General features: G+C 41.4%; 1 protein-coding gene across 1 annotated transcript; it reads right to left on the minus strand.

Annotated features, from left to right (window-relative positions):
- Positions 1-581: 581 nt before the first annotated feature.
- On the minus strand, positions 582-27,649 carry LOC110955340 (cadherin-6-like). The gene is made up of 13 exons (XM_051947415.1): positions 27,313-27,649; positions 22,241-23,088; positions 17,076-17,370; positions 13,649-13,768; positions 13,120-13,287; positions 8,380-8,561; positions 6,721-6,977; positions 6,482-6,618; positions 6,197-6,318; positions 4,577-4,757; positions 3,886-4,078; positions 3,361-3,760; positions 582-2,172 (listed from the first exon to the last, which is right to left on the minus strand). Exons 2-13 carry the CDS (start codon positions 22,889-22,891, stop codon positions 1,312-1,314), a joined length of 3,567 nt encoding a protein of 1,188 aa, XP_051803375.1. The 5' UTR covers positions 22,892-23,088; positions 27,313-27,649; the 3' UTR covers positions 582-1,311.

Genomic DNA, 27,649 nt, shown 5'->3' on the forward strand with positions numbered 1-27,649 from the left:
CTGTCAAATTCAGTTCAAAAGCATTCCAATCTTACTAGAACGTGACGGATTAAGACCTGAATTCCCACCGTAGAGGAATAGAGGAAGTGGGAATAATTGCACAAAGTCAAATACATTTTATCATATTATTGAAAATAATGTCATTATTTTAATAACTCATCCTGATACCTTCTGAATAGTAAATGAGTTTTGAAATAGCTATATAAATGAGCCATTTTCCAATGACAGATTGCCTGAAAAACATTACGCAATCATAAAGTAAATGATTATTTTGCTGTTGCCTGTCTTCAGGGTTCATCACAAGAACAATGTGTGTGTGTGTGCCGCATCGCATAATAGCTTTTGCCTAATTTTCTCCCTTTAAAAGGTAGAAGATAAGTAAGCCTCTGGAGATAATTCTAGATGAGCAAACACAAGAGCGAATTATAAATAATCTTGTGTGGGTGAAATTACGGGGAACATTGTATATTGTGCGCTCGTGTCTGCAACAGTTTAATAACGGGGGATCAGACACTTAATTTCCTGTGTGATTAATATCCAGCTCCCAAAAAACTCTCGCCCAATAACCACGAAAGCCGAGGTTGATGTTTATCTACATATGGACATTATTTACTGTACTTTCACAACAGTACACAAGTCTTTGACAGTGACAGTCTAATCATTTCTAACTGTGCAAATTGCATAGTGAGCAGGATTTTCTACTGTAACGGTGAATAATCGCAGGAGTGTCTCTCTCTATGGAGCTACATGATATAAATGTATATAATGAGGCTCCTTGGAGAGACTCTGTGAACACATGGCAGTGGAGGCCTGCATCATGTACGCTCGTGTTGGTTTTAAAATTCTCCAATTCAGATGCAAATGCATTCAAATTCCAAGGATCTTCTGGTGAGTGTGCCCCTATTAAACTATTAATATCAAATATCACAATTCAGGTCAATATTTGATGAGGCCTATTTTCTAACAATGCAGCTTTCAGGGCTTCAGAATCAATATTTTAAAAAAAGTTAATTTTTCATAACTTTAGCTTTGAAAGCCCAAGTGCATTATTAATATCAGTTACAACAGAAGTGTGAAAAGTGACAGGTTCCATATGCATTTTCTAAAGACAGTGGTGGTGAAAACTATACGCTGTGCACTGATTGCACCACAAATCTTCACTATAGTGGCAGCCTCCTGGATTTTTCCCGGGAGGGGGCAAAAACAAGACGATTTCTGTCAAACGCCGTGTATTCTCCCACCCCTGCTGTGCTTAAAATCCATCACTGTCAGGGGATGTTCTCCTCTCTCCAACTTTTCTTTTATTGCAGTCTAGAAATCCCATCTCTGCTGTTCTTTCTCTTTGTCCTCACTTTGTTTATGAGTCTCACTGAGAGTAGCATCTGCCGTTACGCCTCCCTCAGTCGCTTCTCCTCCACCGCCTCCTCCTTCCTTCTCCTTCTCCCGGTCTCGGATGATGTCCACGAGCCTCTGAAACTTCTGATTTAATTCCTCCATTCCTCCCACCACTCTCACGTCGTCCTTCTCTCCGTCGCTCTCCAGCGAGCTCAGAGACTCGGCCCTCGAATCGCGGCCCTCGAACTCATAAGTCTGCAGCGAGTCGTAGGGCGGCTGAGAGAGGTCGAAGGTGACCTGATCCAGACGGATGTTCAGGAGCTCTTCCATCCGGAGAGGCTGTGGGGCGACGGCTTCTGTTCTCCCAGGTTCTGCCCAGCCTCTGTTGTTAGCGAACATCCCCCCAGGTAAGGGCAAAGACTGCGAGGGCAAATCCTTTCTCTGGAGTCTGCACATGTTCAGTAGCTGCAGCCCTGTTGGAAACAACCCGCCGCCGCTAGTCCCGTTCATGCACGTCCCTCTGCTGTTTGGGTTCAGGGAGCCCACAATGCTGTACGTGTCTCCTTTCAGGTAAACAGGAGGGTTTCCGCAGCTCATCTGACCACCGTTTGAATAATTTTGCTCAGAAACGGAGGGAATGGAGGAATCAGTATCAATGTCATCCATCGTGCAGCTGGTGGCTCCAGTGCTGACCTGAGTCTGGGATGACCCCGGTCGGCCCTCTTGTTGGTTTGATGAGAAGCTGGTGCGACTTTGGCATGAAGACTCATTGGGGTCAGAGTAGGTCAACTCTGCAGCAGTGTCGGCTGGTGTCGACGCTGTTTCTGTGGGGTTTATCTGTAAGAGAAGATGGAAGAAGTAAGACGATTTGAAAGGACATGCAGAGATGCTGATACGGAAGGTAAAAGGCTAAAATAATTTCTTTTCATGTAATTTGTTCACCATTAAATGCAGGAATTTAAATACCACTGAAGAGACTGTAAGGCCATGCAGTATATTTGAATGTATGTGGTTAAGATGGATATATTCAAGTTTATCAGCTTCCACTGGCTCATTTGAACTTCTATTTTTTGAGTTATTGGACTGACAGAACTTGATTGAAGAGCAGATTTCATTGCAACCAAATCTCGTAATCTCAGTAGTAGTAGTAAGTTTTGAAGTTTTGTGTCTGAAGAATGTTAATTTTGTAATTATACTGAACTCTTTGTTAAATCCCTGATAAACTAAAAAAAAGACCAAAAAGGTGCTTCCTGATTCAATATGTTACCACTAAACCTTCGTAAATGTAAATTTTTAACCATTTAGCCTCGAGCACCCAGATATTTGGATTTGATTGTTTTATTGTAACTATTTGACAATTGTACACATGAACTTTGTACCGACTTTGGGAATCTCTACCTACTTAACATTTATGATGTTCAGGCTTATTTTGATTTTCCTACCGTTTTTAAAGGCTGTTCTTTCATCATATGTTATTGTTATTGCACAGCCTTGAGGAACTGTGACCTTGCATTTCACTGCACACACTGTATGAGCATGTTACAAAGAAAACCTCTTCAATCTGGAATTGGTGCAAAAAAGATCAAGCTCCAAAGTCACAAAAATATACATGCACGCATATTCAAAAAGCAAAACATCAGCTCTGAAAAACTTGCTTTTTAAAAGAAACTACCATTGAAGCGGCTGTATTGACTATGAATGATGAGATTCTACAGATTTTTGTCTATTTTTCTCTGGTTTAAAGAGCTTTGGACTTGAAAAAGCTGATGTCAGTTGCCACAATTTAAATCACAATCTGATTAAAGAAGCAGATTTAACATGAAACAGATTAGCTCCTTTTTGAAATTGTTGCATATTTAATCCTAAATATTTTAGTCTGAGATTTTATCTTCAATTGTGCAGCTGTAATCAGTGTCACAGTAGGTATTGACTTGTTTATGAGATTCAAATTGTTCCACCCTTCATTTTCTTTAATATAGTCGTTAGATAATTTTTTCTGTCTCTCTCTCAGCACTGCCGTCTGACCTTGGCCTGGTCTTCATTCTCTTTGGTGCCAGCTGCGTTTGCTTCACTTCCCTCAGCCCTGCCTGCAGTTTTGCTCTTCCCCAGCATGTGTTCTGATTCGAAACTTCCAGGGCTCATCTCAGGGGAGCGCAGAAGAGGCTCAAAGGTGCTTTGGTTCTGGATGACGAGGGAATTGCCGAAGTGACCTCCAGTGAGCCCGTGGGTGAGCTGGGTTAGCTGCAGACCTGCCTCGAGTGGCCCGGCTGGATAATCTCTGAGAACAGGCAGTGTGTGGATGCCATAGCAGAGGCGTCCGTAGAGCGGAGCAGAGCCGGGGCGCTGCTGAGGGTCTAGGCCGGGGCGCATGTGACGACTCCAGCTGTACGTCCTGGCCCTTGGCGGATTCTGCTGGGTGTACCATCTGTGCCAAGAGATAAATGTCAGAGAGGCACACGGTCATACACAAACACACACACACTCCCACAAGCCACCATGGCAAGGATAAACTTTGTTTTTTTTAAAAATATATTTTTGGGAACAGCTCACATGTTTCTGTTGTTATGCATGTGCTGTATTCTGTGCATGCTCTGCAGCGCTGTAATGTCAAAAGCTGCGGTGTCGGCCTCCCCTCCCCCCTCGTCATCATAGGATATGATGTTCTCCCTGACATCATCCTCCTCGAAGGGTGAGTGGGAGTCTCGTTTCTGATGGCGCAGTGACAGTGAGAGTGCACACACCACTAAAGGACAAAAAAGAGGGACACAAGACCACACACTGTTTAGAAATTGCAGAGGGAACCTGACAAAAGTGTTCAGCGTCTTTCAAAACAGTCACAAACAACATATTCAAAGAGAAGCGACTGAACCCACCCAGCAGAGTGGTGACACAAGCCAGCATGGCCAGTAAGGTGACCAAACTGAATATGAGAGATGGCGAGGCGGATGGAACGGGCAGACAAACCATGTGCCTCTCCCATCTTCTGTCCCTCTGTCGGCCCCTGTCCTCCGTTTGCATTCCCCCCGCAGACAGGGACAAATGGTCACAGTGACTGTGCCAGTGTTGGTCAGACCCGAGGCCCCGTCGCGAAGCACAACTGGCACATAGAGGGTGAGTAAAGATGAAGAGAAGCCAGGGAGTGGCTCCAAGGCTGACTGGAGCACCAGACTGGCTGTCACACCTGATAACGTGGCAAAGAAATCACACATCACACACGGTCAGCTGCACAACAAGCATGTACCAGTTTTGGCTGGTGCCGAGTTTCTGGGTTCTGCTTGAAGTGGAAAATGAGAACCGTGCCAACCTCCGGTTTCCCTGATAGTGAGGTTGACAGTAGAACTGGACTCTGGCGGGATGCTGAAGTGAACTGGGGCGTCCTGACCTCCTTGGTCCTTGTCGACGGCTCGTAGCACCTGAACTACCTGCAAGCAAAGATCAGGACGCTCAATTTTAAGAATAACCGCAGATAAGAACTTCTTCAAGTTATACATTTATTTTCTTCTTTTGACATCTGAATTATTGAAATTCCCCCATTCTGTCCAATTAAAATCCCTCATTGATATGCAACATGTGATCAAAGGTTTGCTAGAAGTTTGTTTTTTATTATTTATTGTTGTTACCTTTCCAGCAAAAAGCCACACAGAGAATTTACATACTACAATTACGTCTCTATAGAGTAGGTGTCATTGTTAGTGGAGGGTTCTGTCATGAGGGATTTCCAGGAGAGAAGAAAACATGTGGTGCAGTGTTTCTAATTTTACATCAATGTTAGTGTAATGTGCTAAGTTACTGCAGATCTAAAGCTTACGCTGCAAGCAGTAGCTGCCGCTTTATAATAAAATGTAGCATTTTTATGTTCTGATTTTATTTCCCCCATTGCAGTTCAGAAATGTTTTAAATTGGACTTTATCCATATAAAACGCTTCGATAACTTTGTGTTCATGACTGCTGTATAAATCTAGTTTATTATTGTTGTTATTATCACTACTACTGTAAAAGTATTCAACTGGTGAAACACAGGGAGGCTGTTAATGTGAAGTAGCCACAAAAACACGAACTGACCGCTCATCGATCACTTTTCTGACAGGCTTTTAAAATGCACAGCATGAAATTAGATCGCGACTGCAAATGTTATTTACCGACCTTTGTTTATTGAAATGATCTTGCACTTGCTGTTGCCTCGGTAACCGTAGTTGTCACCAAATCAACCAAAACTGAAATAAGGTTGACCATTTTAAAGTCAGAAAAATTAGTTAGCAGGTTTTCCAATTCAGTGCAACATGCAAAGGAAAGATAGCTTATTTAGACACTGTTATGTTGTACAGAATAATAAACAACAGAAAACCTCTTATAGAATAAAAATTCCTCCACTTTAGATAAAAATTGTATTTTGAGGGAAACCTGGCCATTACAAAAAGGATAAAATCATGTATGACAACAACAAACTCAGGACAAAAGCATAACTCATAACAACAATCAAGGGACTAAAGATGTACAAAATAAAATCCAGCTTCGAAATAACAATTGCACTTTTCAGTTCCTTTGATCAGAGCTTTGAACTCTCCAAGCGAGACAAAATCATTAAGCTGCGGTGTGTTTTGAAGGTTATTCCAGGACCAGGGCGCAAAATAATAATTGGTGGTTAAAACACAAGTAAACCATGCTGAGTTGGTTTTGTCTCCACTCTGCTTTAAAAACAGAGGACCACAATAAATTCAAGTCAACAGTGAAACCGAATGAGAGAAATTCTACAGGTTATCAAAACCAGCCTCTTGAAGAAGCTTGAGACAGAATGGGCGAAAAACAAGAGCACAGTCTGAAGTTAAATGTAATATCAGGCAAAAACAAAACAAGAACGGACCTGGCCGGGGGCACTGGAGTCACATACTGATGTTGTGTATTGCCTGTCCAACTCTGGCGCATTGTCATTCTGGTCTAGTGTCTCTATGGCAACCACAACCCTTGACACAAGATTTGGATTGTCTGAAAGAAAAGGAAAGCGACACTAATGTTGAAATGATCAGAGAATTTCAAGCCATTTTCACTGCACACTTTGTATCCCCTTCTGCAGGCAGCGCTCTCAGTGAAATATGACATTGGTGAGCTCTGTTGCTCATAGCGCCCGAGGGCAGAGGGGCTGACATACCCCTCTGTGTGGCGATGACAGTGATATTATGCCACTGCTCCTGCTCACGGTCCAACTCCATCACTGTGCTGATAAAGCCCGTGTCAGAGCCGATGCGGAACAGAGCCTCGGGGTCTGACTGGGGATCGATGGAGTACCTGGGAAACAGAAATGGGTACAATCAAGAATAGGAGGGAAAAAGAAAGCCCAGAGAAGCCAGAGTGAGCGACTGAATGAGTGAGTGATGGTGTAATAACCACCTGATGTTGCTGCTTTGTCCTGTGTCTGGGTCCATGGCGTAGACCCGACCAACGGAGCAGACAGGAGGGCAGTTCTCAGACACATCCAGATGGTACAGAGCATGGGAGAATTGTGGCGGCTCATCAGCATTAAGGACCATGACCCGGACTGTTGCCTGGTCCTTAAAGGGACCTTTCTTTATGTACCGAGCGTCCACCATAGTGTTTGCAACTTCCACGGAGAAAGTGTATGAACTGCGGATTTCATAATCCAGGAGCTGTTGGGTGATAAATAAAGCGGTCTCAATCTGCATCAGCTGTACTGTATTTAAGAACTTTATATATAATAACTCTCTGAACCCCAAAATCTGCCTGCGGGTGTGAAATGCATGTTATCTTTCCAAAAAAATCCCCAAAATCACACCATTTATTGGAGCTGGAATCTGAAAAAACTGAAAAAGTTGTAAGAATTTCAACTTTCCAACAGTCTTTGAAGTACTCATCTGTGACATTCCTTTCAGTTTGGGAAAAACAATGAATTCTAAGCTTGAAATTGTGATATTTAATGAAAATCACTCTCATTTTTTAAGAAAAAAGTTTGCAGAAACCACATTCTTCCCAAAAAAATAAAAAAAGATTCTATGTTCCTTGTACCCAGGAAGACATCAACAACTCATCTACAACAAAATGTCACTTGACAAAAATTCTGGGACTATTTGGCTGAAGTGCAGGCCATGCATAGAGCTAATGGAAGTAAATTAAAAATATAAGCATGTAAATATGTGAAATATGTGAAGCCACCATTTTTTTCCAGTACTGACAACATCTGAGGGCACTTGGAAAAATGTTGTATATGTTAATCCCATTTTTTCTTATATTTCTAGAAAATAAATATTCAAAGAAATTCAATTTAGTTTTTTTTTCTTTTTTATGATTTATGGCTTTGTATCTTTGCTATGCTGCACATTTCTGAGTTCTCTCTGTTTCTAGTCATGCTTTTACTGCTCCCACAGAGGCACAGGACTTTATACTGTGGTGAAACATGAGGAGCAATAACAGAAAAACCCCACACCCTGCTCTGGGTTCAGAGGGTTAATATGCACATTAACCTTCCCCGTAATTCATTTGAGATACCTTTCTCCCTTTTCATTCTATACAACATACATTCCATTTTGCACTTTCTTTTTTTTAGACCTGGCTCTAATAAATTTTCATGTAATTACTCATCAGCCCCTCTTCTTACTTCACTCTCTGCAACCTCTTAATTTAAGGCTCCACAGTACAGTAATTATCGCTGAATGCCCAATGCTGTCAGGGCTCTTGAAAGTAAAAGGACAAATTCACACTGGCTGCCTTTAACATCACCTAATCACTTCAAATGAGCTACAGTTTTTTTTTAACTAGCTCATTATTGGTTCATTGTTTCTCATTAACTGCCCATTGTAGAGCCCTGGGAGTCTGAACCTTTCAGCAACAGAGGATGTTCGATTGGGGAGCTGAAGTGTTTAACTGCCAAAAAAATATTAATCGGCAACAACAGACCAAAGCAATTTTGCTTAATTGCCTGAAATATAACAAATTGGAGGTATTGTATTTGTTATGTCGCCTTTTAAGAATAAACACGCATATATAGCCTCAGATCTTCTGCTAATCAGCTGAAGCTGCTCACTGGTCTCTCACCTTGTTCAGCACAATGACTGCCTCTTTGTCTCTTCCGGTCACGTTGAATATTTCGGCCTCGTCGGCGTCCATGATGGTAAACTCCAGTTGTGCATTTTCCCCCAGATCGGGATCGGTCGCAGTGAGACGGCCCACCTCCACACCTGGAGCCGCTAGCTCCGACACAGAGAACGACCACGCACCTGTGGAGAACAAAACACTGAATAGAACCGTTTGAGCGCTGGCACTGAATCCTAAATGAGGCTGTTGTTTGGCTCAATTCTCTGTCATGTTATTAACATAATGGATGTGGCTGCTCTCCTACACATATTTCATGACCAGGTTTGAAGGACTGTCCACATTTCTTTCAAATTTATCTTAGTATATGACTTGCATACTCATATGTACATGCAGAGGAACAGGCATTGGTTGCTTTATTAATTCCACTTGTCCAAAACGGTGAGAAAAAGATATCCTCCTAATGCAATTCTTATGTAAGAAATGGGACACGACATCCAGAGTCCTCAGTTCTTAAGTTCACCATAAAGCTAATATCATGTAAATGAGGTGAGTCTCTTTCAAAGCCACAGAAATTTTAGAGTGGAATTCCCTATTTGTAGGAATGTAAATTCTCCCTTGCAGAGCTGCAGAGCAGAAGTTGTAACACAGAAGGAATTTTGCATTAAAAAGACTGACTTGTGAAGATACACACTTTTCCAGTGTATTTCATTAGAACTTCACTCTGGCATCAAATTATAGCTGCTCATGATTTAAGCACAAGTATATGGGCCTCCGTGATCAGTTATTTTGGCAACGTGGCATACTGTAGATGTTCTCTCTTTTTATTGAGCTGAAAGGATTAATCAGACAGACAGTCGAGGGTTTTAAGTCTTAGTCAGACAAATCAAGCGATTCAATGACATTATGTTGGTTTCTGTGAGCTTGTGGTGGATATTGTTCCGTATTTTCTACCTTTTCTTAGACCCAAGGACCTACAATAAATAATGCTGTAGTAATCGAGATTGACCCTGGTTTTAAGACAACTGTTTGAAGGTCTCGGCCTCTACTTAGGATTTCAATCCAAGACCTGCCAAGTCTACAACATGTGACACTGTCTGAGCATTGTCTGATTCATCTGTTCACATCGTTACTGTCATTTGAATTAGATTTTAAACTGTTCTGTTTCAAATGTCACCAATCACGTAAATAAAGCCAGTTTATTATTTCTTTTAGTTTTTAGTCTTGGTTTAGGCGGTCTGTACCACAACATTAAAAATTAAGGTAGCTGTCTAGTCCACCACAGTGATCAAAACTAGCTCAAAATATTGCATGGATTTCCACAAAATAGTATACATTAGACACTCATGATCCCCAGAGAACGAAGCCCCCTGACTTCGGTGATCCCCTGGATTCTCTTCTTGCTCAACTTCCATGTTTGACAATTTGTCCACACTTTGATTTATCACCAAATATATCAAAAAATTAATTGAAATTTGTGCTTGGTGCTAATTGGAAACTAACCCTAACTAATGCTATACATCACCATTTTCTTATGTTCTCTTATGTGTTATCTGTTTTCTCTTTGCTGTCCTTTTCTCTCTGGTTCTGCCAGAGACTTCTTCTTTTTAAAAATGAATTTCTGTCTTTAATTTGCTGCTGCAGTGCATGCTCAGAGGGAATTGTTTGGATTTGTTGGGTTTTTCTCAATAATGTGATGTTGTCGTTTCTTCACCTATATGTTTTTTTTTTTTATTATAAACTATGAGCATTTTACCTGCTAAACATGACTATGCAGCTCTAATCACTGCAGGGCCAAAGCATCACACTCCTGGCTGTAAATTCTTGCTACTGACACTAACATGGATTTTCAGACTAGACTTGCATATATTTCCTCTTTTATATTAGTAATAAACTGTATTCATAAGTTATTTTTCTAACAATATTAAAATGTGCTTCAAAAAGAGACTAAAACAGAAAGACAAAATAAAACAAGTATGAAACAAGAGCAACACAACAATATATGAGATAAAAAATAAATTAAAATTCACACAGATATGAAAGCCTTTTTTTTTTTTTTTTTACAAATTAAGATTTAAGAACAGTGATAGATTTAATGAATCACATCTCAGATCTCAGGTAACTCATTCCATGGTTTGGGGGTTCAGACTGCAAAAGCACAATAGGTCTTTGTCAGCAATGAGGTGCTGGAAACAACCAGAATAAGAATCTAAGATGACTTCCCGGCTCATACGGAGTTAGTAGATCCATAATATAGGTAACCACTGGATGATGTAAGGTCCTGAAAGTAAACGGTAGATTTTTTTTAAAATGAGCGCGCAGAAGAACAGGGAATCAGTGCAGGAAGGCAATTGTGGTAGTTATCTGATCTGTTTTTTCCCCTGCCAGCAGCATTTTAAACCAGTGGAAGCCAATGACAGGAAGCCTGAGTTCTACCTTTGACACTGAAATATTTGATCAATTTACCCTTCAACTACCAGAAATTAACAGTTGGCAGCTATGTTATTTGTTTAATTGGCATTATTAAAGCGAAAAACATTTGCTAGCTCAAACTACTCGACCCCTTGAACCCCAAAACTCACTGGCAGGCTTGAAAAGCACATTATATTTTAGAAATTGCCAGAACTGCACCATTTATCAGAGCCAGAAACTTTAAAAACTAAAAGACTATTTGGATATTGAATTCTAGATAGTTCCTGAGCTAATCATGTGTGTTCTGTTGGGAAGATGAACAAAATCTAAGCTGATAATAGTGAGGTTTCAGCAAAGTAATTTTTTTTCTATGACTCATTTCAAAATTAGACAAAAATGGAGTGTTAACAATAACCACATTCTGAAAAACATATTCTCGCACCTTGGCACAATCGAGAAGTCATGTCTGACTCGGCTGCAAACAACTGTCGTGTGATGAAGATTGTGAGACTTTTCAGCTGAATTAGGACGAACAGCAGGATGTGTTTTAAACACTTTATATCATGTGGAGCCACTATTGTTTTCAATATTAGTAACATATGGGAGCAATATTGCACATGTTAATTCCACATTATTCCAATTTTTGTAAAAATACATATTCAAAGAAATATTTGTTACTCCTTTTTTATGATTTACAGAGTTATAGTTATGTCATACTGCACAGAATTGGTTTCTCAGTTCTCTCCTTCCAGCCATGGCTGTGCTGTTTCCACAGAGGTGTTAGAGGGAAAACTGAGGCCAGTGAATAAAAATGCGCAGAAACTGCTCAGAGTGCAGAGAGTTAAATGTAAATATTAGCTACTTTACTTCAGCTGATATTATTGTGGAGAGAATATTTTTGCTTTTTTTAACTGATATATCACACAACTAAACATGTTATTAGGTTCTGGGACCTTGTGACGTAATCATAATAGCAGCAGCACAATTTCACACCATATTTCCTTTAACAGCACAATTACATCGCATGTTGTTTTGCATATTCCTTTCCTTATGTGTCTTTAATGTAACATGAATGCTGATCTAGTTTATTTGATTTTAATCTCGAGACAAGTAGGTAGAAATAATCCCATCATCACTGTGACAAAAGCATAAACCCCATCAAATTAACTGATGATTAATTGTCTCCTTCTGCTGCTCATGAGTTGTAATTATTAAGCCGAGAAGTAAAGCCTTGCTGGCTAAATCTGTGCTTGTGTTATTGTTTATCCTGGATTACAGCCTGTCCACTTAGCAGGCATGAAGAAGCAGCCAGTGATCTGTGGCAGGTCATGTCATTTATTTGGCGTCCCTTGATGACTTCTGCATCACTTGTAATGCTGCGTGGCAACAAGAGGCGAATTCTGAGAAACGCTTTCATTTTAATCAAAGTGGCACTACCTTGCTGATTGTTAATCATCTGAATCCTCCACATAATGAAGGACATTTAACAATCACACCCCTCGCATTCAAAGAGCATACTAAATGAGCCATTTGCCTAAGTTGTGGCATTATTGTCAAACTGAAAATAATGACCCGCAGTGAGGTGGGGAGTGCGGGGGGGAGATATAGTCAGATATCAGTAAATAAACAACAGACTGCTGGCATTTGGAAATATTAAATGGCTTCTATAAAACACTGTATTGCAGCACAATACATCAACATGAGGAAAAGGGGGCTTTACGCATTAAGATGAATGGCAGTAAGCAGAGACAGTCAAGATGAAGAAGTAGGGTAGAAAGGGGGAAAAGCGAACAGAGTGGAGGTAGTATATAGAGAAATGCAGTATAGGTCTCAAAGTGTTAGACACATTCTGCAGTGATTTTACTGTCTATTGAAGCAGAAAGCACTGAACTTTAGGATGAAATATTAATAGCATGGAACAGGGAAAAGCCTGGATAAGAAAAAGCGGACATGATCTTTCACTCTTCGACGTCTACAGTCCATTTGAACCTCAGGGACCAAACGGGAGTGTTTGTATGAATGTTAATGCCACTCTTCTTGGCAGAGGTTATGTTATAACAATTGATGGCAAAAACAATGATTAGGATGAGAGCATAAAACAGAAAGCGAATGGTAGACTGACAGGCTGTTTAGCTACTCTGGAGCTTACGTCTTATCTTGAACCTGACAAGGCGACCAGGACCCAAAGGAGGCAGAAAATATTAGACTGCTGTCACAAATGCCATTACAGGATGTTTCATCATTTTAATCTTCACTCACACATATTTTACAGCTATGGAGATAGAAAGCAGCCAACAGTTAAGTGGTTGATCTGATAACGGCAATGCTTACTCCTTCTGAAGTGAGGGGGGTTGTCGTTGACATCGCTCAGCCTCACAGTGACGGTCGTAGTCCCTGATAGTCCACCCAGATGCCCCCCCATGTCTTTGGCCTGGAGGACGACCAGATATTCATCCTGAGTCTCTCTGTCCATGTCAGGTACGGCTGTCCGAAGGACGCCTGGTGGAGAGCAGAGCGGGACGTGGAGCAAAAATCAAGACAGCGACAGATTTCGCTGTGACACAACGTCTCTTGACATTATCATCAAAGCAAGTCAGATGCATACATTTTTGAATCAGGGCGTTGCAAAACATATGACTTGGGGCTGCTTCTGTTTCTGAACAGATCATATAAAATGCAAGTTGATGCAAAAGTTCTCAGCCACGCTGGGGATTTAGCCGGAGAGGGTACCACATATGATCTCTAAAAGCACCGATGGGATCAACTATGCAAAGCCATCACAACTATGTAAAGCTGTGGAGGCATTTTATCAAACAGCTTTAAAAGGGCATGCGTGCTACAAGAGAGGACATGAACAGACCTGTCTGAGGGTCCACAGAGAAAAAGTCCTGGCCCTGAGTTATGGCATACACCAGCCGGGCACTGTTTCCATATGTTGGATCATCCGCATCCCTGGCTGTGACCTGGATGATGGATGTGCCTGTGAAAGAGAGCAGGCATGACACAGGTGACAGAGCAAAAGGCCCTTTTAAATTGAAGTCGCTAAGCAGGTCACTGGTTTATGAGCTGTCTAACAATGATCCTTCACCCTAAATATACCCACATTCCTCCTCAGCTGTCATAAAGCCGGAATTTCCCCCACAGAAATTGATAAAGTGTTATCTCACGCTACATCTATCCTTTGAATATCACATAATTAATATGTAGGATTATAAGGCTAATCCAGTTCTCAGCTGTGTGTCCATATGTACAGGATGAAAGAACACGTGGTCAAATACCCAGTTTCAGTATAGTACAGTTACCATCCTTTAAGTTTTACCAGAGGCAGTGAATTTAACCACATTTACAGGAGTATCTGGCTGCAGCCTGCATAAAGGGGTGTGGTTGAACTTTAATCTTTAATCTCACCCACAAGTAATTAATGTCAAATAATTGGCTACTATCTGAGCAACACTGACTGCCCACATAACAAAACATGTGTGGTCAAACATTGCTATTTTAAAGTGTGCAAGTTTTATCAACAAAATTTACATCAGGGAGGAATAGTAAAAGCACTATGTCAATATTTTGCTACAATATATGGTGCTTTTAATATTACCGCTATATAAATGTCTGTGTTGCCTTTTACTGCAGCTTAAAGGCCAATTCATGCTTTCCACGTCAGTGTGTTCGCAATGGTGAGCAAGAGTACATGTGACATAAATTTTGTCATCCTTCCAATTCAGTAAGTGTGACCACAGCCCAAAATTTGTAACTATGTGGACAGGCCACACTGCACATGTGCCAGAAAAACAAATGGCGTTTAAAACAATTATCTGTTATGAGGAGACACTGTGTAAGGAGATTCTTGGTCATCTACACCTTCATAACTAAAAGAATTGAAATTTGAACAGTCGCTGGCAGACTTTGAAGGTGCTTTGGTTTGTACAAGCTTTCCATTAGTGCTGCCCAATAACTGTGGGAATGGTAAATTCTCCAGAAATCCTGTGTTATTTCCACCCACTGTACTCTGCAAACCTCAGTTATAATCAATTTAACACAGTGCTAGGGCCCAGTCTGTAACTAGCTTCTATATCCGGTAAAAATTGCAGCGTCACAGCCAACCTTTCAGAAATATCCACAGGAGCCCTGTGTGTTTTTCTGTGTTTGATAAGTGGAGCAATGTGACTGTCTGCAGCACACTGACATGTACCTATAATAGTATGAACAGAACCACATGTGCTTCCGCCATCTGCTTTCAAAGTTTGCTTCAGTAGCACAGAAATCACTAATTGGCTTTAAGATATACTAAACTGTTGGGTAGTTTATCCCAAACATTCAAAGACTGAACACACATCTCACCTCAAATTTGTATTCAAGTGTGGTATTTGAGTAAATGTATATAGTTGCTTTGCACCACTGTCATTGGGCTTGTAACAAGGATTTACATTGTGTTCACATTCCCCTCTGGATGTAAACAAACCAGAAAAAATGATGAAATCTCATGGAAGAAGTAGTGACATTATAAACTAACTAACTTATACCGGTATATATAAAGGTACATACATTTTTGGCACCATTTAACCCCATCCAATCCCATGGCCAAAACTAGTTGTTTTTCACCACAGGAACCTTTGTGCATTTTCTGAATGCTGGAACTGCCCCTGTGAAACCTCTTTCGGGGTTAGATTTTGGGGGACAAAAACATGTCTGACTGGCCCTAAAACACTGCTATGTGAATCTTGACACTGAGTGGTCAAACTAACAGAAAACAATTAACTCAGAGAGTGCAAAGGGCACCATTTGTCTGCTTTCTCAAAATCCTTGTTGAGTAATCTAAAATGTAACAATTAAACTAACAGATTGTTCTACTTCATGTGTTCATACAACTGGAGTTATGCCCAGTATTACTATTTGTTGTTGTTTCCCGAGTTAATGTCATGATTGAAGCTTAAACCGCAGTAGAAACAGAAAAGCGAATAGGGCTGATAAGGTGACTGTTCCTGTAGACATTCATGCCACCTCTCACCTGCCATGAGCTTTTGCAATGGAGAGCTGCCTAGTTACACTAAATAAACTTTTCAAACAGTCAAATTCACAGCTGGTGGGATGAAATGTTTGATGTTGAACCCTGTCTATTCTGCACACTGCATTCAGGGAAACTTGGACATTTTGACAAATCCATGAGTTTGTCAAGAATACTGAAGACATAAATCTGATAGCTTGGAAATTGACTTTGTTTTAAGATATTGTTTAGACAATAAAGTAGGAAACTGACAATGCCAGTCTGTTAGTCCATCAGTTAGTCCACTGCTGTAATCCTGATGAAAAAGATTTGACATTTATTGAATGGGGTTTCCTCTAAAACTGGTGGAGCAGAGAGGATGACTCAGGATGTTGGTGATCCCTAGAGTTTACATCATTAGTTTCTGATCAAATAACTGCAAAGCAAATGACATTCCTCTCAATCTGACCCAAGTATTTGCTGCGTATTTGGAAAGGTTAGCATACTAAAAGGCTAAAGCACCATAGTGACTAATAAATGTTAAAAATTAGCATGTCAACATCGTCTTTTAGTTGTCAGTTGTTAAATTAATCTCCAACTGCTTTGATGGTTGATCAGTTGCCTTAAGTATTGTTTTAACCAAATAATTCTTTGATTCAACCTTCTTAAATTTTAATATTTTCCTGTTAGTTGTTTTTACTCTTTGATGACAGCAAATTGAATACTTCTGGGTTGTAGAAAAAAGACATTTGTCATGTTGGGCTTTCAGAAACCTAATAGACATTTTTCACCATTTTCTGACATTCTCTAGGCCAAACAACTCATTGAATAATCAAGAACAGACAATAAAAGAATCATTTTGTTAACATGTTGATTTTGCCTACGTGTAGGTTTAGGATTACACATTCAGCCTGTCTGAAATCACTCCTTATCTATTATACAGCCCAACATCTTTCTATTTATTCAGCGTCTCAATGGAGTGTCCAACAATGAACTTATTCTGCCAAAGAGCCCTTAAAAAAATCCCATAACAAAACAAAAAACGCTGCTTCTCGCTTACAATCCCACAGTGTGATATGCTGCATTTTACAGACGAAAATTACTCTACACCTGCTAGAAAGGCTGATGATTTCAGACACAGTTCCAGGTGTTTTTCTATGAATGTTATCTCCACTGGAATCCATTCTGAGCGACATGAATTCAAGCTGAGCAAAGCGGCTGCTCTCCATGAGGGAGAACACTACTAACATTTTTACTGCCACCTGTCACGAGGTTTTGCTTTAATGCTGTCATAGCACTGTACCTATGTTGGCCATCTCCGGCACCATGGCAACATAGGGTTCATCTGGGAAGATGGGCGGATTGTCGTTGATGTCCTGCACTCTGATGATGAACTCGGAGGAAGGCTCCAGGGCTTGGCCGGTCTCGCGGTCTACAGCTGTTGCGATGAGACGATACTGGTCCTTCTCCTCCCTATCCAGGGACTTGGTGACATGTATGTTGCCTGTGTTGCTGTCGATCACGAACACAGAGCCCACCCCCTCTCCCTCCAACATGTATTTAGTGCGTCCGTCCCCTTTATCCATATCGGTGTGCAGCTGCAAAATCAAACACATGCAGAGTAGACACCTTCAGGCAAACATCACCTTCAGACTCAGAAAGCTGATGCAGGTATCACTCATTAACACTCTTCTATTTGTCTGGCAAGTGCTGCAAACCTGACTGTGTGAAATGGGTGATTTATGTTAAGTCGAGATGTGCTCAGTGAGTCTGAAATGAATGGCACCAGGTGTGGAGGATACATATGGGACCAGGATGAGTAGTGATGCATACAGCTAATTAACTCATTGAACCAAACATGCCATCAGGGGTTTGTTGGGGGCAAATCCACATCAGTGTGGACGGTGGCCCTGCAAATGGTATACATATATGTTCGCAGATGCATTCTGTGAAAGCAGGCAGCATCCATCTGTAAATCTTTCTGTCTCTTCTATCCATCTGTCCCTTCCTTCGCCTTCTTGTAAATCCATCTGCCTGACTTGCCTGTACCTTTTAAACCACCTCTTTTTCCAGCCCTCGTTTCTCTCTCTTTTCATCAAGTAACCTCGGTTATACAGAATGCCCATCTGCTCACATTTCTCATTCCCCCCTTCTCCCTCTCTTTCTCTCATACTATCTGTTTTGCTCTCTGGTGCAGAATACTGGTTCTGTATTTAATGGCAGAGAGGACATTAGTGTGAGCTAGATAGGTAAAAGGCCAAATACACAGAAATAGAAAGCTAAAGAGATTACTCAGCCTTCATCACATTGAGCTTTCTGACCAGGAACCTTCACATCGCTCTATCCTTAAGACGCATCTGCACATGTTCATAATCCAGGCGGCTTACTCACAACCTCTGCTGTGGACCTTAGATACTCATGAGAACCAAAGCCTCGACTTTAAAATACAGCTGCAACGTTGTCTGTTTACAAACGTGGGGAAATTTCAAATGACTTTCGCACAGCGTGTTCGTTCTGTGGCATGAAAATTGTGCAACAAAGACAAATTTAATTGCCTGCATAATGGCAAGTGCAGAATTAGTCTAATTGTTTGTGTGTTTAGGACAGATGAGTATCTATATACCGCAGCATACAGCTGTGCATAATAGCAACATATGTTCAGTGCAAGTCACACATTTCACATCATGTGTGCAGAAACCAGGGAAAATATGGGATTAGTGTATATTCTGTGTGCGTCTGTGTTAGGGAATGAAGTTGGGATTATAGAACTCATGATAGCATTCCCTACAAATTGCTAGATAAGGGACTCAGGGTGTTTTTTAATTCATCCCTCCATCCACACCCCTCTCCCTCCTTTCTTCCTTAAAGCGAGCTTTGATTTTGATCCCACACTTCACCACGAGAGACATCTTTGTCAGAGTCTGTGCCTACCTCGCTCCCCTGCTCTCCCCCACCACCCCCTCCACCCTGCTTCCCACTTTCTATCCAGACCTCCTCTCCTCACTGTCTAATTGCTGGCTCAGTCCTGCTGTGCTTCAGTCAGCATGGAAAAACACTCTCACGGTGGGGAAGAATTTCATCCACCCCTTGCAAACAAAGCAAGGAAAAGACGAAACTGTGCCTTCCAGTCCCTTTGTCACTTTCCCTCTCAGTCTGTAATCTCAATTTTCCCCCTCCTCTCACTCGATGCAGTACATCCACCTCTGGGTTTATATCTGCTTCTTTCTCTGGCAGCTGAATTCTTTCTTCTTCTTCTTCTGCATAGGTTGAGGTACCTGCGATCTGAACTGTTGATAGCTCACCTCAAACCTCACACCGGCAATGGGTTTGACACGATCATCCCTCTATTTTTGGCAAACAAAGTGAGCTGCCACCGAGAGAAAACGCTATGCTTTCAACCCCCTCACAATGCAGGGGTAGTTTATTACATGAATATCAAAATCAAGACTGTGCTTGCAGAAGCATGAGCAGTCCCGTGTGTCCGCTGATTGCTTTAACACCCCTCCCTGACTGTATCAATAACAACCAGAGAGGAAGATTAAACATTTATGAGGTGTATACTGCACTGGTAAGAATCCAATCTAGACTGTCACTATAAAGTATACTGCTCGCTACAAAGTGGCTGGCAGCATTCCCGGTTAGCGTTACAGCTGATATAATCCTACTCTGAGTATACTGGAGCTGCCAGCAGCTGCATTAGTGTGGAGCGCCTGACTGTGAAATACTCCAAGTGAACCCCTGGGATGGAATGGTTCAGGTGTGCTGTGGATTAAATCATCTCAGACACTTTTCGTGTAGCGACACCGACAGCAGTTGAAGGTTGCTGGTGTGGCGACTGTGAAAACTCATGCAAATGACATGAAGAGTGGGGATGCTTAAACACTACAATTATGCTTGTGCATCATTCCTGGGAGCATGATAGTACATTGTGAGCACAGAAAAACATCTTGCACGCACATATCTGAGATTTTTAGTGAAACTACTACTATACAATTGCAACTAAATCTGCTTTCTCCTTTCTTTGCTGTTTTGTAGCTTTAGTATCATCCTCTTAAGAGCACATTTTGCTCATTTGCCCTCTCTCAGTGACAACTAACCGTGCAGATGCAACACTGCCTGTTTGGAGTAGCAAAGCACTCCAGAGATGAAATTTGTGTGAGTAATATAAGGTAAAAGTTTGCTTTTCGGGCCACTAAACAGCAAAACGGTTAGGGCACATATCACATGGGCACCCTCACTGCATGTCATTTCCCTGCTCTTTTTCTCCACACTACCTGCCTGCCTTCACTGTCTATCTACAAAAACAGGACAAAAACACAATACATCAAAACAAAACCTTCAGTTTCTGGTTGAATGAATCAACCTGGGACAGCAATTTCAGAACAGCAAATTTCTGTATGTCTGCTTTATTCTGAACTACACTGTTAGTCTCACACTGGTTAATGGGGAATAAATGAAGCACTGGAAAAGATAAGCAGGCACAGAACAGCTTATATTTTTGGTTATTAACCTAGATTAATGAATTTGTTTTGCACTACATTAAGCTCACTAGCCAGGTATTTGAAAATGTAGTTTGCTAAACTAACTTGACAATTCAAGCTACACAGTCACAGCATCAAACCTGCAGTGTGGAACTTTTGTCTAGCTCTTTTAGAAGTGAACATAATTACATAAAGATTGTTGATACATGCTTATCCAGTATTTTTGACTGCAAACTTTCCTCTGAACACAATTTTTCTTTTTAATTTGGAGTATTCGAAAGTTTTCTTGAATGCGTTTTACTTTTAACCGTTCACGCCTAGCTGCTGTAATCTACTCCATCTCCATCACCAAAGTTACTTCCCAGACTTTTATTTTGAAACTTGCTCATATGCTGTGAAATACAGAGAGAGTTATCATTCTCCAATAGGCTATATCATCCATGTGTAAATTTGTTTGGCATTCATTAATATGTTAAAATCATGCACTTCAAATTTAAAGTCAATATTGAGGAGTTCCTCTAAGAAACTGTCACATTTAATATTAACTGTGCCTGTAAATTTAAAAAATCTAAATCTAAGATATGATTTTGCTTGACCGTGAGCTAAATCACATTTTAACTCGATGCCAGAAGGAGGTTACTATATTAGTAAGTCAGTTAGCGATGTCAGTAGCAACTGAGGTGTCATTCTTAAGTCAAAAAGATATCTGGAAAAGAAAATACCTCGTTCAGGGATGCTTCTATTCACTATGATTATGCAAATATTAGGAGTTGGGTCACTGAGATAAAGAGCTGGAGGCACTTCTTCTCTGGATGATGCAGTTGCAGAACATGTAACAGAAGATGAGAGGATGTATTTAAAGAAGCACCAGTCAAATCTCTAACTATGCAGAAAACATGATGCAGTGATGTCTGTTTCATGAATTCGTTTAAAGAAATCTACATTTTTTTCTCTCCACACAGTTTTTTTTTGTCCTCTTCACTAAAACAGACGCTTCAGTGGCTGTTCAACTCATATATATCATATTTATTTCCATAGCACTTTATCCCATTTTTATGCCTCTACGCAGATGACATCCAAGGCCGGAAGCATTTTGTTTTTGGGTTGTCTATCCATCCTATTCTCGTGAATGCCAAGAGCATATTTCGTCAAATTTGGCACAAACGTTTGCATGGACCCTCGGGTGAACTAATTAGATCTTGGGGGTCAAAAGTCAAAGGTCTCTGGGACCTCACAAAGCACGCTGTTGGCCATAACTCAAGAATCATATACTAAATATGACACAATTTGACACAACTGTCTAACAGGATAAAAAGATGAAGTCATGACATTTTATCTTCAGAAAGGCAAAGGTCAAGACTGGACCAACTTGGATGTAAACTGCAACTTGACTTGATAGGCGGAAGCATACAAGCACAAGAAGGTAACTCTTTTATTGGAATGCCAATTTTTCCATTTCAGCCAAGTGTAAAAACTTTATTTCTATTTTAACCGTATGAAATACTGAGGTGAGGCTGTGGAGCTGCTTATCATTCTGCCAGTGCTTCCCTGCCTCCCTTGTAACCAATAACACTCCAAGAAATGGCAGCTGTTTTGAAATTACCAACTTCAATTTCCAGCTTTCAGATTGGTTGAAATTGTGGCATTCTGTGACTCAAACCTGAGAGTGCACAGAGCAGAGATGTTGACGGCATGACAACGTGATTGCTTCTGACTACATGGAGCAGGAAAACTGAGAGTTAATGAGTGAAAGTGGGTTAAAAGGTTATAATTGTGTATTTATGTTTAAAATGGAAACATCTAGCAGCATGCATTGAGCACAGAAGATATTTCTGTTTGCTGCAATTAAATCATTCTTTGTAATTTGTCTACAGAAATGTATGCGATTGAAAAAATCTTTTCTTGAATGAGGCATGAACATAATTTCTTACAATACAATGCAGGTGATTCACATGAGCATGCTGGCAGGTGGTGAACAATAGCTTACCCGTCCAATGAGCACTGGCTCAGGTCCTCTGTACTCCTCAATCACAAAGAACTGGTTCCAGAGCCAGCTCCTCCGATGGCGAGATCGAGGCTCCGACCGATTCTGTTCAGACTCTGTGACCCACTTAAAGAGGCCTCGTGTCTGCTCAGGCTGAACGTCGCCGACACCTGTCTCCAAATAGAGCCCGGACTGCAAAGCGTCCTCCTCCTCTGAACTTGGCACTAGACTCTGATCATTAATTACACCTTCAACCTCTCCATTAGTCAAATTGCTTCTTTTCTTGCGGTTCACACTGAGTTCAGGGCTATGTTTAGGTATTAGGGACTTGGCAGAAGGTTCAGGATGTTTAAGTATGACCATTCGCCTCGCCGCGTTATTCTTAAAGTCAAAATCATTGGGTTTTGTGTCATTTAGTTGAAATGCCACATTTGGCAGGGATCTTGCATCACTTCTTGCATCCTGAGCCTGACTTTCCTCCAACTCTTTGATCCTCACGAAAAAGTTGTCCTTGGACTCTGGGTGAGGTAAAACTTGTTGCTCTCTGCTTGATAATACATCCTGATCTTCCTCCAAAAGGCCAGCAGCCCCTGAAATGCCATTTCTTTCCCCTTTGCAGAATAAAAAAAGAAGAAGCACAACATGTGCTGCCATTTCGAATGTTCAAGAAATACTCTGTTTCAAGGAATAGCTGACAAGTAGATGATCAGATGTAGGCTATTATGATGGCTTGTTTGCAGTGTGTTTTCTGCTCCCGCTTGGGTGTTTCGTTTCATCTCCCCAGAGTGCGTCTTCATTTCGCCTCCTTTCCTCACATATTCCCATGCAGTACACATGCTGCACAGGATCACCTGAGAGAAGACATAATTAGTGTAGTCTTGACTGTATTCATTAAAATGGAAAGCAAATTCTTCAAGATACAAATCTGAAAGAGACACAAAGAGGCTGACATCTTCCTCATTATCTAATAAGGACGAGGATATTTTGAGACCAATTTCGAGATAAATGTTTCTCTACTGTTTGGTGAACAGCTTTGTTTGCTAATCAGAGCTCTCTGCCAGATGCTGTAAAAATAGCCGCAAGTTTTACATAGAAACTATGAACATTACGGTCTGATAAGAAATTACCAAAAATGGGAGGGTTCACTTTGTACCTGATGCGATTAGTCGTTCTCTTCCCGTTGTTGTTGTCATTGCTGTTTGGTGTGAATCTCGCTATTGATCACATTTGCAGGGAGATAAGTATGGTCTTTAAAAATTTCAATTAATTTAGAGCCCGAGGGCCTGACGATGAGGTGGAGCTCAGGTACTTTACTGCTCCCTGTCACACGCAATTGCCTGGACAGCAGGTGATTGATGCCATCCCTAAAGATGGTCTCCCCATGCCTCAATGCCCAGTAGTGAGAGAAGTTCCCCTTAAGAGATTAATTAGGCTCATAAATAATTTAATCAATGACTTGTCCTCATTTCCCAAAAGTTTAATGATCTGCGTTTTGTCAGTATTTGAGTCAGATCCCAGGCCATTGATCTTTGAAACTTGATGCGGTGAAAAAGTGTCAGCAACTTAAAAAGACTGAAACTGTGTGATGGCAGTTTTTCCATCCACGTCCCACCTGCATCCATCAGTCTGCCTCACTATGCACTGCTACTGCACTGACATCTGCTTTCACCCTTATGCACACATGGAGATGTGCATTATCATCCCCACACTGCAACAGTGCATGAGTCAGAGGTACACAGCCATGTAGGCTTCCAACACATTTAAATAAAGTTTTCGTGAATGCATTTGAGCGTTAAAATTCACTTGCAGCTGCATGCAAATTACCAATTTGGCTGAAGGACATAAGTGATATAGTGCATGCTGACAAACCCAAATCCTTTGGTCTCATCTGACTTAATAAATGCACAAAGGACGTGCACGTGCTTTGATTAATTTAGTGGAAAATAGGCACCCTGTTCTATAGGCACAGGGTGGGTCTATAGAAATGCAGCAGCCTTTGATAGCACGGTACAATATGGACCATAACAATTTCTGATACCTCCAAATTGATATGCTTCACATAAGAGGAAAGACATGTGAAAATGAAACCAATGTTCTTTTTCTCTGCAGATACTGACCTACTTAAAAAAGTACAGCTTGACTCAAATTGAGAATTTGATCACAGGCAGCATTAAGTAATTTCTGCTCCTTTTCCTCAAAAGAAAATCCACCCCTGATTTTTTGGTCTTATTTTTCACACCGAATTACACCAAGCCACCCATATGTAATGCTCCATGTTCAGCATCTGCATCTGTTTGCCGGCATCTCAAATCTACGAAAAATACAAGAAGTGGCTCCTGCACAACACTTTTGTCTTCTTCTGCTATTGTGCATTAGCATAGACTGAGCTCACGGCTTACATTTCTCTCTGCCAGCTTTGCTCCAAAACCCACGTTGCCAGCAGTACATGTCATTCACCGCTGTTTGAAGTCTTCCGAGTATGAGTGTGCACAAGATGTGTGTGAAATGTAAGGCAGGGATAGAGGATGAAAGCGTGAGGACGATTTGCTGTTGCCGGCTCAGAATGGAATGATGAGTGGTGACATAGCTCTAAATTGCAAATCGCTGTTTCAGTCTCACTTCACTCTGCATCGGGTTGCTTCACTGCAACTAGGCTATTTCGTTTTTATTAAAAATAGCCTGTGCATGTCAGGCCTTTTACATAGGGAAAAATGGGAGATGGAGGCAAAGAGGGAGCAGGGGAGGGGGGGGGGGGGGGGAGTGGTGGTGGAAGTACACTGGGAGGGAGGAGATGGAGTGGGGGTGGGAGGTTTTCTGGCTTAAACGGCCAGGACGTGGACAGATTCTGCTCCATTTGAACATCTCTGCCTTTCTCTGCTCCTGCCATCCCTCTTAATGCTTACAGACCTCTCATCCATTCTCGCTGCCTCTCCCCCGCTCGACGCACACAGGGAAATCTCTTAAGTCTCTCCAAATCAGACTGGCGAAGAGAGGCCCACTGTACTCAGCACATCAGTCACCTCATTATTGTCAAGATTTGACACTCAGACAGCTTAACCTTAAGCGCTGAGTGCTGAGCAAGTCTTCAGCCACGGACTTTATTTGTCATATAAAAATGATTCTGCTGTTACAAGGTGATCTACTTGTGTGAGAGTAGATGTGAATGATAATGACTTCTCAGGCATTAGGGTGGCACAATACATTGTCTCAGCACCCATACCACCACGTGCATGCGCTAACATCATTGCAGGAAGTGCAATGTAAAGTGCGGCGACACACCAGGCTAAAAGCTGTTTTTTTCCCCCCATTGCTGCTTGATACTTGGTTCTCATTTCCCATGACTAATCCACAGGAGAAGTACCATAATTTACTCCAATTTAAGGGTTCTTGGATAAACTGAGATTTATTAAGCTTTTAAGCTTCATTCAAAACACAGTGAGTTTGTTGACATGCAGGCTCCACATGCACACAGCAAAATGAGCGAAGAGCTGGATAGACACTAAAAAGAAGGATTTGGTTGCTAAAAGAAACGCAGCTTCAGCGATATGGAAATATTTCGGCTGCAGAAAGGATGAAGTTGATGATAGTCGGCAGTACAGCTGAACGACTGATCAAATATTGAAATAATTGCTAACATTTTTGATAATCAATTCATGAGTGTGAGGAAAACAGAAATCAAAATTCTCTGATCCAAATTGCTTATAAATTTATATTCTCTGGTTTCTTTACTCCTCTGTGACAGTAAACTGGATATCATCAGGATGTGGATCAAACAAGACAACTGAGGACAACACTGATTGACATTTTTCACCATTTTCTGACATGTTAAAACCAAATAATTGGAAGATTATTTGAGAAAGTAATCAGCAAAATGAAAATGAACTGCAACCATAACCACTATCAGCAGTGTCTTGCAGTGATTGCCACCATGGAGGCAACACAACTTATTCATATCAATACCACAAAGCTCTTTAATGATGATTGCAAGGACAGCTCTGAATGTTACCGAAGCAAAAATAATATTTTGGATGGCTTTGTAAATGCTACACCACATGAAAAGAATGCTCCCCCCCAATTTTTTTCAAATTATTTTTTATTCTCAATGCAGATGTAATCACAGCCATCATTCTAGAGTGATTAATTTTGTCCAAATACACTTATTCAAGTTACGTGGCGGTTTCATTTATCACAATGTCTTGTAAAGGAACTAAATATGGCAATATTAGGTATTTTCCTGTTTCGTGCAGCCCTTTCTGACAAACACACATCTTAAAGCAGATGATGGCTCATCGCAGCCTGGCTTTGGTCCCTCACACACACGCACACGCACACATGCACACGCACGCAGGCACACTCACATCTGGACGCTTTATTAGCATATCCAGAAGAGCTACACTAAACAGCCCGGAGCGTGACCTTGTCTTGTTAGAGGAAGTCAGAAAAAATGACCTACTTGATGCATGTTAATGTGATTTACACACTTGGTCTAACTATTATAATGAATCCAAAATAAAAACATACCGCTGTGAGGGCCGGGGACCCACGCGCGTCTTTTTTTTCTTTTGCAAAAGCGAGCATCCCCGCGTGAAAAGTGCACGAGGGCAGGTGAGTCTCCAGCTCGCGCGCACGAACCGAGCGCGCGCGCGCACACACACACACACACACACACACACACACACACACACACACACACACACACACACACACACACATAGACACAAACAGAAAAAAAGGGTTTTCTTTCTTGCCAGAAAACGAGAGGAAGGAAGCACGGAATTAACCGCACCATCTGTCAGAGGCTGGCGTTCACTTCACTCAGACACGAATAATGGTCTCCAAACCCTCCGCTGCTTCATTATTTATAGTATTATTTCTCCACACAAACACATGCTGGTGACCGCGAAACGCCGGGGTGTTTGCTTTTCCTGCTAATTCGCTCCTAACTGTTGTAAAAACCGCGTCGCTGTGGCTAAAAAGAAAAAAAAGTAGAGAAGCTGGAGAGGGTCGGAAACTTGTCACGTCGGTAAACTCGAGAAGATAAAACAGGGAATTAAAAAGTCACCAGCGGAGCTTACCGTATGCTGGCGGCAGTGGTGGCGTCTCCCAGCTTCTGCTTTACCGGAGCTGAAACCGTCCAACGTGGGAAAAACGATGCCGAGGTTCATCTGAGCTCAACGTGAGGTCTGTCCACTTAGCCCGGTCTCTCTCTCTCTCTCTCTCTCTCTCTCTCTCTCTCTCTCTCTCTCTCTCTCTCTCTATGCCTTCTGCCTCCCCTTCCCTCCCTCTCTCTTCTCTCTTTCTCTCTGCCTCCCCTCTTCTCTCTCCATTAGTTTGTAACTATCAAAGAAAGACGACAGTCACCCTAAAAGCCTGCTATTTCTGACTATAGTGGCCACTGAGAGACACTCAGAC

Source organism: Acanthochromis polyacanthus, chromosome 4 (genome assembly GCF_021347895.1).
Source record: "Acanthochromis polyacanthus isolate Apoly-LR-REF ecotype Palm Island chromosome 4, KAUST_Apoly_ChrSc, whole genome shotgun sequence".
NCBI classification, from domain to species: Eukaryota; Metazoa; Chordata; class Actinopteri; family Pomacentridae; genus Acanthochromis; species Acanthochromis polyacanthus.

Bases quoted from the DNA above. Each gene is read 5' to 3' on its own strand.
- LOC110955340 (XM_051947415.1), bottom strand. From the start codon at position 22,891: ATGGCAGCACATGTTGTGCTTCTTCTTTTTTTATTCTGCAAAGGGGAA. The intron at 6,978-8,379 runs GTGAGAGACCAG...ATCACCCAACAG, and splicing joins CAGTCATTGTGCTGAACAAG to CTCCTGGATTATGAAATCCG. The intron at 4,079-4,576 runs GTACATGCTTGT...TTTGTCCTTTAG, and splicing joins CTCGGCACCAGCCAAAACTG to TGGTGTGTGCACTCTCACTG.